This window comes from Peromyscus californicus, unplaced genomic scaffold (genome assembly GCF_007827085.1).
Source record: "Peromyscus californicus insignis strain IS unplaced genomic scaffold, ASM782708v3 Scaffold_7__1_contigs__length_154581171, whole genome shotgun sequence".
Lineage (NCBI taxonomy): Eukaryota > Metazoa > Chordata > Mammalia > Rodentia > Cricetidae > Peromyscus > Peromyscus californicus.
The window spans coordinates 38,077,244-38,096,273 of NW_026294595.1; the positions used below are offsets into that span (position 1 = coordinate 38,077,244).

Consider the following 19,030-nt stretch of genomic DNA (forward strand, 5'->3'; position numbering starts at 1 on the left):
ACAAACTCTATGAGAACTGAGCTCCACGGTGTCCCCCCACAGCGGCCATCTGAGCTCCACTGTGTCCCCCCACAGCAGCCATTACCACAGGGAGCTACTGAAAATTAAATAGAAACCATGTGGCTGTCACTGGAGACCACAGGTTTAAGACATTTTCTATACACATTCTGGGTTCTTTATGATCTTTTTAAAACATTAAAATTTATTGAAATAAATACAAGAGAAAGCCCAATGTTTCATTAAGAAATTGAAGGTTTTTTTTTTTTTAAAGAAAGCTTCAAAAGATTGTTTGCCTGTTTGCTTACTTGAGAGAGTGAGAGAGAGAGAGAGAGAGAGAGAGAGAGAGAGAGAGAGAGAGAGAGAGAGAGAGAGAGAGAGAGATGGGAACAGTGTGGAGGTGGGGAGGCAAAAGCATGATCAGAATATATTGTATGGCACAACATTTTTTTAATAAGAAAAAATAATTGAGAATATAAAGGCAAATTCTCAGTGACAAATATACTATTTATTTTAGTGTTAAGGACAGATTCCTGACTATGATTAATGTAAACCTACTGAAAAAGCGGAGCCCTCCACACTCAAACACCTTCATAGTCATCCTTTCACTACAGTGCAGTGTGGCTGTTCCCATCGTCTACCTGTCCTCCTGGGGAATGCACACTCAGGCGTTCCGTAAGAGTGTTCATGAGGACACATCCACACTGAAGTTCCAAGAAAGGACTTACAAGTCTCACCTCTCCTTCTCTGTGCCATGGCCGCCCATTAGGGATGTACTTGTTTGGGTTCTGCCTCTTCTTCTGTCCTCCATCAGCAAACTTGCACAGTAACGGTTCTGTAGGAGCTGTGGACATAGGAAGACCACATGAGCACACAACCGTAGCTGTGTCCGACAACATGGGAGGGGGTTTCTTCACAGAGCACTGTTAGTGCCAAGGAGGAACGCTTGGAAGGCAGGAGCTCAAGCCCTGGGACTCCACGGATGAGGAGCAGTGCTGGCTGATGTCTCTGAACTGGAGAGCCATGGAGAAGTCACCTCTAAACACTGCAGCACCGTGACTTTCTCCACCCTGGATCCTCTACAGTTCCACCACTGGACAGTGAGCAGATAATCCCCAAGAGAGACCCGGAACACTCCTCGAGCTTCCCAGACCGCACTCTGCTCCTGGCAGAGAGTAACTCATGTCCATCACACACCATGCTTCTGTTTACAGCTTTTATAGCTGTCTGTGAGAGTGGCGTCTGTCTGTCTTTTCTCCCCGTCTGTTTAGTTATCACCATGTCCCCAGTGCCTACAGTATGGTCACTCTGTAGGCATTTATTACATGCTGGTTACATCAATAGATAAATACGGGGCCCATTTGTATTAACGAGAGCTGTGGGGCTGCAGAGACAGTTGAGTAGTTAAGACACCTGCTGCTCTTGCAGAGAATCCAAGTTTGGTTCCCAGCAACACTTATCAGGTGGCTTAAAACCACCTGTATTTAACGCCAACTACAGGGGAGTGAATGCCCTTTTCTGGCCCATGAGGACACATACACATGCACATGAGCACACGTATGTGCACATACACATGAATGAAAAATTTAAGTTGCAAACACCTGCCCTTATTTAAAGGTTCTTCCGTGTCTCATACCCTCCCATTTAGTTGTTTTACCATTCAGTCACTGTGATCCACAGAAACCCAAGAAATGAACGCTCAAAAAAAATGACAGACACTGAAAATGAGATGCAGGTGGCACAAGAGGCCATCCTTGGCTTTCCCGTGACAGACACACCAGCATGTTCCTGGAGTCCTGTGTTTTCCTGTATGCCTCTAGTTCCTGCAATAAAGGCTCTCACACCTTCTTGCCTGGCTCCCACACTCGGTCCTTTGTCTCCTGTAGAACCATGATCATTCCTTTCAAGTTCTTTTTAGTTAAATAACCACGAAGAGAAAAACATTACTTGTGGAGAATTTACTCCTTTCTCCTTTGCCTCTTATTATCCTAATTCATCTCTGATTTTATATCACTATTACCCACCCACTAATGACAGGGGAGAGGCAAGAGCGTCTTACCACCTACAACACAACACAACACCAGCTGTCATCCCTCCCTAGTGTCTGTCCCCAGTATATCCCTTGGCTGCCCCAGAAGTAAGTAAAGCACTTGTAAGAGGGTGCACTATGGTGTGGATGTAGTTCATCTTCCTCTGGTTCGAGTTTAGTCTGCAGTGTTACAAGGTAGGGCCTGGCAGGAAGCTCTTAGGTCACTGGGGCCACGCCCTCAGAGGCAGCGAAGGGGGTTCTCATGAGTTCTCAAGCTTTCCCAAGAGTGAGCCCCACCCCCAAAGAGATCACTGGCTTTGCCTCGCAGTAGCTTTTCTTGACTGCCACGTGATCCTCACTGGAGTTGAGCTGAGGATGACACCAGGTCCTTCAACTTCCTGAACTATGACCTAAATAACCCCCTTGTTTATAAAGCCACTCCGCGTCAGGTATTTTGTTATGGTAATGAAAATGGACTGATATAGGATAGGAAGAGCTAATAATAAAACTGTTAGGTGTCTGATGAAAATATCATGCACCTTCTTGTTTACCTTCTGATTCTAACTCTTCCACCCCAGGCTTTCATGAATAAGGAATCCTGTTCAATGCCAGCTCAGCACGATGGAAGATGGATGGGCAGAGATCAAAATTCCCCCAAATGTAACTGAACTATACTACTTATCCAACTGACACAAGGTGATGATTTTTTGGAAATATCACCTAATAATCACAGAAGGTAAACATTTTGGTACAATGGATCAGGACAACTTTGTAATAATAATCACCAACGGTCCTTTTAACTCCACAACTGGACTATCATGGGGCAGATGGGAACCAGAGTTGAGATTATGGCATCCCAGCAAAAGAGGCAGATAAAAGACACACCCTCCTGAGAGAAGGGACTTACCACATCTGCCACTCCCTTAAGTTACTCACCTTTGGAGGCGATTAAAAACTGGCTACTTCAATTCTGATACTAAACCCAGCCCGTCCCAGGTCCCTGTGTGAGTGAGCTTGTGGGCTTGGCTGGAAGAGGCTGTGGTGGTGGAAGGTGACCCAGCTGATGACAAAGGACAAAACAAGAGCTCAGCGGAGACAGGCAAAATCCACTCTGCTCAGCCCAATGCCTTTCCAGGTTGTAAGACTTAGTTTTATATGTTCCCACAGGGCCAGGGTGAGCCTGAGAGAACCCGAGGGGCTGGACCTCCGCCCATGCTGACAGTGAGGCTACACCGCCAGCAGAGGCTTTAGAAAAACTAACTCTGGGTTTACTTGGCTTGTCAGAAATGCAAACTATTTTCTTTTATTAGCATAAAATTCTCCCACAGAAAGAAGGCAGCCAGGCGGGGCTCACTCTAAAGTGCATCTCTGGTTAAGTAGCTAAGCAGCAAGACCCTTAACATAGGCTCAGTGGCCAGTGCTCTGTCTGGGGATAACGTGCTTCCCATGCGTGTTTATGCATCTAGATTCTGCCCTGTCAGAATGAAATCCTAGGCGATAGTAACCGTATGGTGTGGAGGTGAAGGTCCAGAGATGGCGTGTTTGTAAGTATACCATTCAACATGAAATGAACAGAATGGGAGTAGCTCTTTTTCAAAGTGAACTATATTTACTATAGTATTATGTGCTGTCATTAAGATTTTTTTTTCTCTAAAAGAGAATAGTTACGTAGTTAAAGCTGTGTGTGCACGGGCAGTGTTCATCTTAAGCGAAGCGCTTCCTACTTTAAAGAACGGTAGTCAGTTAAAAAGGCACGTGTGTCAGACAGTTACCAGCTCCCCATTCAGCAAAATCAGAGTGCCTCATACTCCATGGGAAACAACAGGAATCCCAGCAGCTTTCTTCGACTGTCAAAAGTCTCTTCGCTCTGCTTAGCTCGGTGTCTACTATGTGTTAGGTCCACAAGAGCAGTGAGTACAGTAATCCACAAATCAAGAGTCGCAGCCTCCTCTGGGCTTGCGTTCAGTGTGGATGAGGATGTGTCCTGTCTTATGAAAGCTGGTTTGGTCATTAACGGGATGGAGCACTGAGTGTAGGCACATGTGCTTTAATAAAAATGCTCCACTGGAACAAATACAGATGCAGGCCCAGCTGTTACTCTTTCCTGACACTGCTCCACTGACTTGGGGGGGTATTGTTAAGAGTGAGCCCACGATTCCGAGTTCTTAATGCCTGATTTACCATAAAGACCACCCACTTGCTTTAGAAAAAGCAAGTCACACAAAGTTAGGGGATTTCCTGGTGTTTTTAGCCACCAAGGGTTTAATTCACTGTAACCGACAGTTGTCTTGACACTGTACAACAGTTGGATGAGTTTGGTTACATTTTTGGGGGGTGGGAAAATAAGAAGCAGGCCAGTTTTTTTTTTTTTGTATTTTGTTTGTGTGCGTGCAAGCTTGTTACAGACAGGCGGCCTCACTTCATCAGCCTCTCTGGTGCTTCCCAGATACAGGCCCGCAGTGCAGGTCCTTAGCTTGCCTCTGGGAGCCTGAAGTACAGGCTAGAGAATCAGGAGCTCGTGTGTGATGTCAGCTTGCTCTGCAGCACAGACGCTTCAGGGAGCCTCTGTACTGTCTCTCAGAAAGGAGAAACGGAGGGCACAAATGACATGCCGGAAGTAGCAGCAGTGTGGCCCGAGCAATAGTTAAGTTTGGCTGGATGAACTTTACAAGATTAGTATGCGACCGTCAATCTTTAATGGGGTCGTTTTTCTAGAATAACAATTCTTCATGATTTTCATTGTTTTTAATTATGTACATGTGCATGTGCCCATGGAGGCCAGAGACCAGAGGCGCTGGGTCCCCTGGAGTCATAAGCAGTTGTGAGCTGGCCAGCATGCGTTCTGGGAACTTAAGTCCTCCATAAGAGCTCTTAACTGCTGAGCCAACTCTCCAGCCTCTTGAATAGCAATGCTTCCCCCTTGTGTGTAAAGGGTAACTACAGAGTTCTGATGAATGGTTTCTGAGTGTGCTGTTCACATGTGCATGAAAGCCTACTGGGGATGTCTGTTATCTCCTGCCTTTATCTTTCTCCACCTTATTTTTGGAGCCCCAGAGATACTCATGTCTCTGCCTCCTCAGTACTCAGACTGCAGGCATATGCTTGCCTATGGCTTAATTTTTATGTGGGGGCTAAGAATATGAACCCAGGTCCTTAAGTTTATGGGGCCAGCAGTTTCTTTACTGAGTCATCTCTCTAGCCCTCAATGCATTGTTGTTTATCTATTTCACATGAAGATAGCATATAAATATATAAACTACCCTGAACCAATGGACTTTCCCAAGTATGCAAGTACTCTTAGGCTGAGTGTACCTTTAATATTCGTGAGCTCTAACATCTTGTGTGATTTCTCAGGTCACAATCTCTTATTACCCAACCCAGGAAAGTTATTTTCTTTCTTTCTTTCTTTTTTTTTTTTTTTGGTTTTTTGAGACAGGGTTTATCTGTGTAGCTTTGTGCCTTTCCTGGATCTCGCTCTGTAGCCCAGGCTGGCCTCGAACTCACAGAGATCCGCCTGCCTCTGCCTCCCGAGTGCTGGGATTAAAGGCGTGTGCCACCACCGCCTGGCTGGAAAGTTATTTTCTTACGCATCGGAACCAACAGGAACATGCACCTTTCAAATTCTGATGATGACGATAGTGTTACCTGGAACACTGCTAAGGGCCCCAGGCAGTACCACAGACAGACATAACTGAGCTCATATTTCCTTGCACCTCCTGAGAGTCATCTAAGGTAAAGGCACTATTGGTTTCTCCAGTGTCTCAACAGAGCTGGAGCTCTTTACACGCCTGTGGTGCTGACCCTCCCTATGAGAGCAGGAGTGGCTATACCCACAATGCCTTGCTGCAATCTCCATCATGTATTTATCAGGCTCCCCAAGCTCAGACTGGGATGGTCTGTACACAGTTGCCTTCCTTGACATTCACACTAAACATCACTCCTGGGTGCTTGCTGTGAGCACTGTGGCACAGAATGGGATCTTTGCCAGTCACTGTGTTCACCCAGCTACCTGGCCTCCTGGGGTCAGTTCTGCAGCTCACAAGAGAATAGACCATTCCCCCCGTGCATCCTAAATGAGGTTTTCTTCATGCTTTTATGCTCAGATGCTGACAGCAGTAACAGCTGGAGAGCCTTCTCTTTCCACACCACCCACTTTTCTAGTTATTTAGTATTTGATCTTAGCCATCATACTGCAAATTGTAAACTGTCCTTAACAAGCTTGTTCCCCCAATCTGGAAGACCAGTATCAGCCACCTCAATCAGTTCTGATAATGATGGTTACTTGAAAAATGCCGTATCACAGGGAGCTGACCCCAGTAGAGAGAAAAATCGAAGTTCCCAGAAGCTACAGGAATCATTTTTACTATAGGAGTTTTCCCCATCTTTATACTTCAGCCAGCCTCAGCTACCTTTAAATTGATTTTTTTTCTTTTTAAATATCTGCTTCACTGTGAAGCAGAAAAATAAGTCTGGACTTGGTTTTGGGTTCTCCAGAAAATCTGACCCCTGGTATTAGAACAAACATCAGAATTCTGCTCTGCTTTACAGCAGCTGGGCACTGTCCCCTGCATGCTCTTAGAATTCAGAGAGCAGGTAACACCACATGGCTGCTAATGTTAAGACACACTGTAATCCAGTCATCTGTATTTGGAGGAAGTTACCAGATCATCTCGACACTGTTGCGAGTTCATGGCTGAAAAATGGAGCAATTTCTAAAATATTCGTTTTGACCTAAAGTTGTAACCTTAGTGTTCCTTGTGTGTAAGTCATTGGATATGCTGTTCAAGTATTACCGAATGTAGTGAAGTATGAGAGGATGACCTCAGCAGTTTATGGTGTGGAAAACTGTGTAGATACTTTGGAGCTTTTGCAGAAACGCTGAGAAAAATCTGGTATCCTTCGTTAGGTTTTTGTCAACTTGACACACACTAGAGTCATTTAAGGGGATATCAAATGAGAAAATGCTCCATCAGATTGGCCTGTGGAAGCCTTTCTTGATTGATGATTGGTGTGGGAAGGGCCAGCTCATGGGGCGAGGGGACAGTGCCACTCCTGGGCCTGTGGTCCTGGATGGTGTAAGAAAGCAGGCTGATCCAGGAGTCTAGTCAAAGAGAGAGAAGAGGGATTCTATGAGCAAGGGGCATCAAGATCATGATGGGGAAACCTAGAGACAACCAAACCAAACTAGTGGGAACTCATGAAATTTAGATCAACAGTGGTGGAGCCTGCCTGGGACTGGACTATGCCCTTTGCATATCAAGACAGTTGTGTAGCTAGATCTGCTTAAGGGGCTCCCTGGCAATAGGATCACAATCCATCCCTGGTGCATGAGCAGGCTTTTTGGAGCCCACTACCTATGATGGGACACCTCACATAGCCTTGAGGTAGGAGAGTGGCTTAGACCTGCCTCTACCAAGTGTACCTCCCCATGGGAGGCCTTATCTTCTTGTATGAGGGAATGGGGGTGGGTGGGTTGGGACAGAGAGGCTGGAGGGGCAGGAGGAGGGAAGAGGGGGATCTTTGATTGGTATGTAAAATGAATAAAAAATTAAAAAAAAAAAGATATTTAAAAAAAGCAAGCAGGCTGAGCAAGCCATGGGGTGCAAACGAGGTGAGCAGCACCCCTCCATGGCCTCTGCTTCAGTCCTTGAGTCCCCTCAGTGACCCAACAGTTACAAGATGAGATCAAGCCTGTCTTCCCCAGGTTGCTTTTGGTCATGGTGTCTCATCACAACAGAAACCCTCCTCAGAACATCTGGTGTGAATTACAGGAAAGAGAAGAAGCATTTTCACAAACTCTTCTTTACTGGCTGTGTGGCCGAAGACAGCACATCACACTTTGGATGCACAAAGAGACCCAGAGTCGTTGACTGTATTTCTAGCCTCTACATGCTTAAGGTTCCAAGATGTAAAATGAATACAGAAAAAAGGCTTCATAAGCAAAAGCAGAATTCCATGTAGGCTTTCTCTGTATTCTAGAAAGCCCTGTAAAGCTCTGAACAATTTCAAGACCTTAGCCACACTGGGTTTTGAGATGAGATAATATGGAAGACTTTCAAATGGGATGGATGTTGTTGGCATTCCGTATTACTGTGAGACTATACAAAAAAATGTTATGGTCAGCCATGCATACATGAAGTGTTTTTTATGATTAGCTTTTAAAGTATGATTTTTATTAAAAATTTTAAAAATGTATTTATTACAAGTTAAAAATATACCTCAACTAAGAATATGCCAGAAATTACCCAGGCAGGCTTTGCTCCTGAAATGTTCCTCGTGAGCAACCATGAACGATTACTCATCTTTTACATGCATACTGCTTCCTGTTTTGCCGTTTCTGGCCAGCTAAGGGGCGCAGTTGTGGCTTTGCCCTGTGGGTGTGCCTCTTCCAGGGCTCATGTGGCGGGACCTGGTGGCCCCACCTGCTTTTGTCTCTGACACAGGTGTGAGGAAAGCGATACTGGCAACTTATTCACATTTGCCTCATTTTTACTGGGTTTTTGGCCTTTTTTTTTATTAATTAAATTTATCCATTTATTTTACATCCTGACCTCCTCCCCCCCCTCCCCTCAATCCACTCTTTCTCTGTTTCTGTTCAGAAAGGGGCAGACCTCCCATGGGTTCTGATTCTTAACTAGACTTCTTTCTCACCTCATTTCTCAACCACAGGTTCTAGATCCCTAAGAGAGTGGAGTCCTGTAAGACAGAAAGCAGGATCCCCACCCAACAGCAATGATTTACTCTTCCATGTCTGAGGTTTTTCTAAGTGTTTGCCGATGCACTCATTTTTACAATCTGCCACAGTAGGTCTGTCTCCTTCCACCCTTTCTATTGTGGGCCTTCCCTACCTCATCCAAGACCCATCTCTTTAACAGCTACACAGTGCTCAATTTGAAAATGGGTCAGATTATGAGAGTTTCTGCAACACACCCAACAGTTCTATACTGGTGGTTACACTGTATCATGGTTAGGACACTGGGTCCAGGTTAGTCCTCCAGCGTTTGAAACTTACTAGCTAAAGCCTGTAAGCCATTCCGGGCCTCTGTTTTCATCATCTGTGGAATGGGGGTGACAGTACCTTCTTTCAGGGGTGGTTCCAGTTAACACAGTGCTTAAAACTGTTTGGTGAATGCCACCTACTGCAATCAGGACTGTGACAATGGGAGCATTCTGTAAGTCACTGCTTTTCTCACTTTTGAACTAAGCTACTTTCTCAGGAGACTTGTGGTTCACTCAGAAGTTATCAATGTTTGTGTGGACTGCCCGCTGTCACAGGATTTGATTATGAGATTCAAGGAGCGATTAGAATGAAGACATGTTCAGGCTGGGGTCAGGGTAAATTTACTGGCAAATGTCTTTTAGAAGGCTGCTTTAGTAATGCCTATACACTCTACCCAAGATGCCTGGGCTTTAACACAGCTTCTCCACTTCTTGTTCTTTAGAGGAAGAACTCAGTAAGACCCTGGTTTGCAGGGCTGACGAGGGCTGGACTCACTGGGGAACACAGCCCTGCACGCCAGCTCATCCCAAGTGCTGTTGGGCACGGAGCACACATGGATGGAAACACAGCCATGTGGGCAGTGGTCGACATTGATTTGTGAGTGCGCATGTCTGGAGGACAGCAGTGGGCAGTGTGGAGTTGCCTCTCTCCGTCCACCACGTGGGTTCCAAGGACTGATCTCAGATGGTTAGGACTGGCGGCAGGTGCCTTTACCTGCTAAGCTGTCTCAGCAGCCCCACTGGTAATTTTAAAAACTGACTTCCCCTCACGGTAGAGGATGATTATGCACCGGGTCTGAAGGCAGCTGTGGTGAGGCTACACAACGTCAGCTTTCTTGAACCATGATGATGCTTTCTTCTCACAGGTTAAACCCAATAGACTGAAACCTCCCCAACCCTGGGTCAAAATAAAACTTCCCTCCTCTACAGCGTCTCTCACAGGTATTTGTCACAGCAATGCGAGGTCTCACAGGGAAGCCCTTGTTCCAGGGGCCATCCACAATCATCCCAGCTCAGCAGCAATACCTAATAAGAACAACTCCAAGGTGGGGAGCACTTAAACCCATGTTCCTGTAGCCGTGGGAGGGAGCGGGAGCACTTCTGTAGTTAAGATCATGCCATTCTAATGCTACTGTGTTCCTGTAGCAGCGGGAGTGGGAGCACCTCCATATGTACGATCACACCATCCTCACGCTGCTAGAGCATCACACACACTGCCAGGTATGCTTGCCACGTGGTACCCACTGCACTGGCTCCAAGACACATGGCAGTTATCCAAGCCACAGTACTCAAGTCCCTTATATGAAACTGTGTCTGCACAGAGCCTTTACGCTCTTCTGTATACAGCTTTGGATTACTTAACTCCCACGGTCATGTGAATGCTATGTAAACAGTGACACTATATTGTTGTATTAGATAGGGACTAATGAAAATGTTCAGTACATGTGCAAATTTTTTCCTGAATATTTCTATCCATGGTTGGTTAAACTGATGTATGTGGAGTCTGTGGATATGGAGGAGGACTAGTGTATTTTGCCCCAGACTTGTCAAAATATTCTTTTTTTTTTTTCACAAAGTAAGTAGAGCTAAGGAAAATACATGTTTAACTAGGCAACAGAATCCTCTGGAAAGTTCTCTCACATTTACTCCTTCTGTCTCCTGATACTGGACGATGCCCTCGTGATACCACTATCCTCAGAGCTATGAAGATGGGTTTTAAATCTTGGTGGGTACAGATCCAAGCTGATGAGTCAGAGGATACAGGAGCGGACATAGAACAAGCCGGCCACTGGCTGCACCCAGTGCAGCCACACCCACAGTTTACTCCAACCTGATATGAACCACTCTTCCTTAGCACACATGGACTTATTCAATGTACTTCACAGGTCCAGAGAGATGGGTGGACATGTTGTGTCCTACAGCACCAGACACATTGTTGTCCTTGGGGAGACAGGTGGCAACAGGGTGGCAGGGGTATTCCCAGCTCCAGGAGTTTTCCAGCTAATGTCATACGCATATTCTTCCTAGACAACATGCCCTCTTCCAGGAAGATAATAGAAGAACATTTGAGACAAATCCCTGAGTGCTGATCATGACCAGTGTTTGTTCCGGAGCCCAGGTCCTATTCTGGACATGAGCTTTACAAAACCGAGGTTTCTCAGCCTGTTTCCCGTTTCCAATGTTCCATCAAGTGGAAAACCACTACCACATCATTTCTCCATAACAGGATTTTTGTCAATCAGTATCAAGTAGTGAGAAGCTCTACGCAACTCGCCAAGGTTTTCCTACCCTGGGACTTCCCAAGCAAGTCTGACCGACTTCAAACCTGCACTCAAACTGAAGGGAGATCTAAAGAATAACAGCCTGGCATCTTCAGAGGAAAGTGGGTGGGGAAGGGTGGAAGAAAAGGACTCAAACAATTTAAAGAAGCTGTAAGAAAGTACAAAAACTGTGTTTTAAAAAAAGCATTCAGAAAACAGACTGTATTAAAGTTACAGTGCGGTACCACGGATTTTTTACAAACATATAAACATGTTCTATTATATGTCATGGCCCCAGCTAGGGTTCCCCAGCACAGCTGGCGTGGGGAACCCAATGCCACTTCAATATAAAAACACAAGTTGACGGGTGACATAGAACAGAGTATTCAAAGATGGACTTTTTGTTTTGTTTTGAGACAGGGTCTCACTACGTAGCCTTGGATGGCTTGAAACTTGCTATGTAGGCTGGTCTCAAGTGCATAAAGATCCACCTGCCTCTGCCTCAAGGGCATGCATCACCACGACTGGTCTGACCTCTTCCATTTAGCCTTCTTGAAGCTAGTCTGTATGTGTCACAGCTAAGATGGGCTCACTATTCACTTAGAACCTATCTCTGGGGGCTTTACTATGGTTTTAGTTTTCCTTTTCCTGGAGAGACTGTGACCTGGGCACTAACTGGATCTGCCAACGGCTCGAAAGCAGCGGATCCCCTTGGAGGATCTAGCACACCAGGACGATGCTGTGTCAGGGTGAGATGCTAGCTGAAGCGCATTTCTTTGCGGAACTTGGCTCCAGTGTCAACAGGCCAACTGCCAACTGTGCAAGAATCCAAGTACCCTGACAGGAACCACACTGGATAACTCCGCTTATGCCAGCTAAACAATGCGTCATCAAATAAGCCACCCTCTGACTGTGTTTATGAGATGTTACGTCTACCTAGCAATGAGCCTGCAGCATTTAAACATTCCAGAAGGCTCATTTAATGTAACCTGCCCATCTCTGACATTTTGTTTTCTACCCGGTTTGATTGATAATCTCAAGCACTCTCCAGATGAGGAGAGAGCTGCCCCTGAGACACTGGCTAGCATTCAAAGCTCCTCTCAGGATGTGTACAAAGTAACAAGTCCAGAGAAGCCGAAAACGGTTCAGATTCCTTATAGGTTCCAATGGTGTGCTGGGGACTCATTTTGGGAAAAAGTTGAGTTCACTGCAACAGTGTGCTTCCAAATCTCCAACTCGGCCTGGAGGCAGGTCAACCTCATTTATATGTCAGAAGCCTCCAAACAGCTCTGGGTATGAGAATGAGTGCTATATGACAGATGATCAGAGAAACCACTCAGTGACTCTAGCAGGTACAGGGCAGTGTACAGAAATAAGAAAAATAAATGTGCCTGCCCACAACCAACTTGCAGCCTAGTCCTACACCCATATTAGTGCACGGGAAGATCACCAAGCATTTGGAAATGAAGTAGCACTGAGCACGATTGGGAACAGAGGGATGGCTCAGTTGCAACACTATGCTGCTCCCTGCAGCCATGCCTGCAACGTAGATGGGACTCATCTGGCTCTTGTACTCATTTGTCCCTTGGTACAACTTGGAGGGAACTATTCTCAATCAGCTGCAGCGTTGCCCAGGCTCCTACAATCACCCCTATGCAGTTTGGAAATCACTGGGTTTCCCTTGAACGGCTGTGACCTGCAGTTTGTGAAACCACTTCAGAGGAAACAGTCTAACGACAACCACCGAGTCCTTTAGAGAACAAAGGAAACTGTTCACCCAATCTGTGACACTCTGTGAAGTTTCTTTTGTGGAGGGAATTGGAAGATTTTATCACAGGCTGATACAAATGGCCCTAGATGCATGTCTTTTTTTTCAACCAACCTTGCTGCTGCGCAAGAATGAACCAAGAAAAGAGGTCACAAGTAGGTGTAGATCAGTCCTTGGAAGGGACGAAAGTTGGATGGGGGGTGTGGGGTCCTGAGTATGCAGAGAACACTCAAATTGGCACTGTGCTAAACTCACAGGGCAGGATTCTACTAGTCTGAGGTTAAAACCTTCTCCTTTCTTTTCTCTCATCCAAGTGTTGGATGGAAAAAGAAAACTAACCCAGAGAACCAGAGGAAGTTCTTCCACTAGCCTGATTTCCTGAGACGCACTGTCCTTTCAGGACCTAGATTTTATGTTCCCAATGTGTGCCTATGGGCTGTTCACCTTCAACAGTGGCTTCAGAAGTGATAGGCTGTCAGGTTTTAATACTGCAAGATCAAGTGTGGCCTGCGGTACCACACAGACACACCAATTAGTTCCTCTAGGAAATGAAATGGAAAATTAAAGTGACTCTCCTCCTTTTCCTCAGCATCCAGTTAAAGACGGAACCTGGGAGCTCTGAGAGAATATATACCCAACACCAGTTACCCATGCACAGCCTAAGAGCAGCTGCTCACTCCAGTGACTCCTGGACGGAATGACTCTACTTTCAACATCCCTCAGGGCTTTCTGAAGGATGTGTTCTATGTGACAAACTGAGGTACATGTATGCTCTTGCCATTTAGAGATGGGGTCTGACCAACCTTTTATGTGACTCAGGTTCCATTTGCAGGATCTACTTCTGGATTAAAGTGGTTTTTTGTTTTGTTTTGTTTTTGCATATGAAAGGTGCCGGACAGACTCTGGGGGCAAAGATGCATTCAGCCAAATGGCATACTTTCCTCCTCTTCTGGGTTTCCACATGGTTGTTTACTACAGAGTTACCCTAGTTCGGGGTAAGGTCAAGGACCTGACTGTCTCCCCAGGAGCTTTTGGGTTAATTCTTACTGATGCAGCTGACTACTACAGAAACAAGTGAGCAGGGGGCTGGAGGAACACCTTGAAAGGACCCCTCTCCAGACTTCTACCCAGGCAAGAGTAGATCTGCAGGGCGTGGGTATGAGGAGGCAGACGATGATGTCGTCAGGAAGGGACACAGACTTGGTGCTCCAGACCCAGAAGCAGAAAGCGGATGTCTTATGCCTGCCAAGCAAGAAGCCCGAGAGGACAGTGCGGGTAGGATATGAAAAAGAAGCAGGCACTTCTCTCTTCTCCCGTTCTAACAACTTCAGTGCCTCCCTTTCAAAGGCACGGTGAAGTGGTTGCTGAATCCTGAGACACTGCGTGTTGGCAGGGAGTGCGCTGGGGACCGACTGCAAAACCAGAAGGCACTTTGGTCTTGCCCGTGTGCTACCCTGTTAGGATCTAGTGCTGTCCCGGTGTTATGGTGTAATGAAATGTATTAAAGACTAACAACACTGGTGGTCGCTTGGGATAGCTGAATCACTGCAAGGCATGAACGTAAAGAGAGGAGAAAACTTCTTCCAGGAGCTTCCAGCAGAGTGGGACCGACACAGGTCAACACATCAGTGTTCTGATGGCAATGTGAATCCTTCGGCGGTTCCCCAGGCAGATGCACCCAGCTGAGTCAGAGCAGGTCCCAGGGGAGGACAGACTCAGAGAACGTGTAGAAAGGTAAGGAGAGGGCGTCCTTTTTAATGGGAAGCAAAGAGATCAAGGTGTAGAGCCACGGGAGAGAACACAGGGAGAAATGACAGAGTGCCATGCAACCTACTTGTGATTCATTACTGAGGGCACAGGCAAGATGGTAGGGACAGAGGGATGGCATGGAGGAGCAAGGGCTCTGGTCACCACGGCCTGCAGTGTCATTCTGGGAACCCTCGGTCTTTTCTTGAGCGGTGATGGGAGCATGGCGAAACAGAGATGCATTTTGTCTAAAGTTCTCTGGCTATTTAGGAAGCAATGTGAGGGAGGTCAGGCCAGACAGGGCAAGGCATTGGTAGGCTACTCTCCTGAGAGATCAGGGGCACACCAGGCGGTGACAGCAGGCAGCGAGGGAAGGGGCAGAAATGATCAGGAAGAAAAATGAAGGACCTGAGTGATTATTTGAATGGGAGAGAGGAAGGGTGGAGGTGTCCATGGGAATCCGGTCCTGGGTTTCTGAGTCCACTAATGGAGGTAAAGAAGGCAAGAGCACTAGCAGTGGGGACAACAGGGTTGGCTCTGGAGACAGTGGACACATGGAGACTGATACTCAATAGAAAGTCAGAACGAGATGAATGGCCGAGACTCACCCGAAGCAGACACTGAAATCTCAAGACTGGATAAAATCTGTCAGAAATGTACTACAGAAGCAGCCAAATCCCTGGGGGCAGGGAAAGTGACTGGTTCAAGGATGATATGGCACAGACGATGTCAGTCACGAGCAAAGTGTTCAACCATGTTTCCCTCCTACTCTCCCCTCCTCTTTAGTAAGACATGCTAGAGATCTAACTCCCAGCACCCCAGAATGTGACCCTGATTACAGACAGGAATTTAAAAAGAGACATCACTAGGATGGGCCATTCATCCCTTGTGATTGGTGTTCTCATGACGTCACTAGGGTGGGCCATTCATCCCTTGTGATTGGTGTTCTCATAAATGAAAGGACACACAGAGGGAAGGTGATGTGAAGAGACCCAAGAAGAGGATGGCCAACTGCAAGCCAAGGAGATGCCTGGAAGAGACCCTTCACAGCCCTCAGAAGGAACTGATCTTGCATTCTTCCAGCTTAGACTTTTGGCCCTCAGAAAGGTGAGTGGGTCACTAATCTGCTGTTTATGCAATTTTGTTACAGTTGTCCTAGCAAACAGAATGCTTGCCTAAAGGAATTTAAACTACATGCTAGGAGAAGATACCAACCTGGACAGAACTGAGGAGTGATGGGAAGATTGCCCTTTAAAAGTGCTTTCAGGAAAACACAGACTTAACTCCGAGACCACAAAACACTAAGATGATTTCAAACACAAACGGAATATCTTCTTCTGGAAAGACCTTGGCATAAAGTAGTTTACGTGCCTAGTCACTAAATTCTGTGATTAAAAACACCCATGATGTCTACATTCACAATTTTTTGTTCAGAATCCTGATAGTTCTGTCAACTTGACACAACCCACAATCACCTGGGAGAAAGTACCAATGACTGTGGGCATGTCTGGGGGGCGGTCTTAAGTTAATTGATGTGGAAGACCCAGCCCACTGCGGGTGACACCATTCATTAGACAAGGGGTTCTAAACTATAGGAGAATAGAGAAATTAAGGCAAACACAAACAGGCAGGCCTGAGTTCACCCATTCTCTCCCTGCTCTTGACTGTGGATGCAACGCAAGTCCCCGCCGCCACCCTGACTTTCCCACAGTGATAGAACATAACCTGGAATATTGAGCTAAAACAAACCCATTTCTGGTTGCTCTCTATAAGGGTATTTTTTTTTTTGTCTCAGCAATAGAAATGCAACTAGAATATTAACTGTTTGTCGATTTTCTTCCATTCCCTCACCAATTCGTCTCGTCAGGGACATGTTATTTTATAGATCCAAAATAAAAGTTTTCGTTTTGTTGGAAAAATGGGATATAAGCAAAGAGCAGACACAATTATAGGAGAGGAAGGCATAGCAAGGTCCCAATGGGACAAGATCGCACACAGCTCTAACATCCTTCTGGAAGGAGAAAGGAAGGAGCGGGGCACAGGCAGGGGCCCTTCAGTGGAGGACGCAGTGATCAAGTGGCATTTCTGGTACTCCAGATTCTGTTCATTAAACAGGAAGTGAGGTCATCTGCTTGGAGCTGTTAGAGGGCTGCATGGGTGGATGAAGGGGAGAAGGGAGGATGCTGGGAAGCCTGAAGAACTGCAGGAGGAACAGTGGTGCTGAGAGTCTGGCTAATTTTCACGGTGCCACAGGGAAAGGAAATCGTCTACAGTGGCATCATTGCAGTCTCAGTGAATGTGCAAGGAAGCTGAGGCTGCCACTAAGGAAAGGACTGCAGCACCCCAGATTCGGTAGAGACAGGAAACAGATTAACAAGTCAATTCTCAGCAACAACAGGAGGCACTCCTCGTATTTCAGAGCAGGCCTCCCAGGAGTCTGGGCTAATGCATAAATGCTCTGTGAGGTGAGGTGTGGTGGTCGGGATTAAAGACAACACAGGCAGAGTGACGCGGGAGCGATGGAAGCCGAGTGTACGTAAAGGCCACGGGAGCTGAGGTCCAGGCACTGAGGACGGGACATACTGAGCTCTCAGGGGATGTACCCAGTCCTGGCAAGGCTACGCAGGATGGTGGTGAGGTGGGTTAAAAGATGGCTGCCGGTCCAGAGTCAATTCTGCAATGCTTTGCGAGCCAGTCCTTACCACTGCAGCTGACAGGCCAGTTCCTCCTGGCTGCTGCACGTGCCAATCTTATTTGCCAATACAAACAAGTCAGTGTTAAAAAGTGAGAGGTTTTGGGTCTTAAGAGCCACTGTGTGCTGAAGTGACATACATGCTATATCAAAGACGACTGATCAAACTTTAGGCAAAACAACATACCAGAGACTCCTGGTGGGGTCTTAATGAACTTTCCATTAAAATGACCAATTACAGCTTCGCATTTTTCTGTCGATTCCATCCTGGTCATGTAAAAAGAAGAGATACATAAATAGTACATGCACAGCACTAAGAGGCTTTGTATAACTATCGCTTTAGGTTTAGGAAACAAAGGGAACCTCACGGAAAGCTATGGGGATGACATCAAACAAGAAGGCTGGCTCTTTCCTTAGCTGTTGCTTTGGCATGTCTACAGTAAAATAACTTATCCCCGAGTTATAATTATCACAGACAGAATATTATAAAAGACAGTAGATTCTATGAAGAGGGTTTCATAGCAGTCATATCAAATTATGGTTTTCTAATGGTTGGAAACTTAAAATTTAATTTATAACAATTCATAATTCAAAAAAATAATGATTTTCTTAGTCATGATTTTGTGATAAAAACAATAGTTTAGAATTTTTGTTTTAAAGATAATCTTTCCTTTTATAAACTCTCAGGGTAATGGCTCATGTCAATCAGAGGATGGGCCTTATGTGTTTTTAACTTTCACTCTGGGTTTAAATTTCAATTAGTGAACTTAATTATGTACTTTGTCAGCTTGACTTTGGAGGAGGAATTAAAGGCTGGGGTCTAATTTTACCATTTATTTTCCATCTACAGGTGACTAAAAACATTTGAGAAGCACTTCTGGGGACTTAATTACTGTGACTTGCTTTTCCTCAGCGGAAACATCCAATCACCTTCCCAAAACGTATTCTACTCTGGTTCACTCAGCCACACCTTCGTTTTAACCAGCAGTGCTAGGTCTTAAAAAACAGAATTCCACTGGCCTCTGTAGGGGTGGTATCACTCTGCAGGGGTGATATACTTACCTGCATTCAGAAGAGCACCATGGAAGAATGGCATGTGGCCGGACCACTGAATGCCTCGCCTAAAGCCTTGTCACTGATGAAGCAGTAAGTATGTACTACTGATACTGCTGCAAGGAGATGTGGGCTTTATTCCAGACTGTCTGGTCCAATGGAACAAGTGACTAAAAGCCAACAGAACCAAGTTGCAGCCCTTGCTTTTGTGACTTAATGGGGAGGTGACAATGATAAGGTCCCTTAGTAATAAATGCTTTAACAAATCAATGCTTTGTTGACATCACAAGTTTGTGGTAAGATGTGACTGTCATTTCCATAGTTAAGTGAATGTCAGCATTTTCCCTCCAAAAATCAGTTAATACCTCAATGCATGCTGCTATTATCTGTCAGTGCCTACTGCTAATAAATTCTTAAATAATTCACTGTAAAATCAGCTTTTGTGTAGGGGCTTTAAGATTATAAATCTGCCACAAATCAAATCT

General features: G+C 45.8%; 1 protein-coding gene across 9 annotated transcripts in view; it reads right to left on the reverse strand.

Annotated features, from left to right (window-relative positions):
- The window catches only part of Rbms1 (RNA binding motif single stranded interacting protein 1), a 225,319-nt gene that overhangs the window by 13,092 nt on the left and 193,197 nt on the right, over nt 1-19,030 (reverse strand). For 5 of the 9 annotated variants that reach the window (XM_052726257.1, XM_052726256.1, XM_052726262.1 and 2 more), the window contains exons 6-7: nt 17,680-17,759; nt 726-841 (exon numbers count right to left, since the gene is read on the reverse strand). In XM_052726257.1, the coding sequence (XP_052582217.1) occupies nt 726-841; nt 17,680-17,759 (196 nt within the window). The remainder of the gene's footprint in view (nt 1-725; nt 842-17,679; nt 17,760-19,030) is intronic. The other 4 variants (XM_052726263.1, XM_052726259.1, XM_052726261.1 and 1 more) reach the window with 1 other exon arrangement.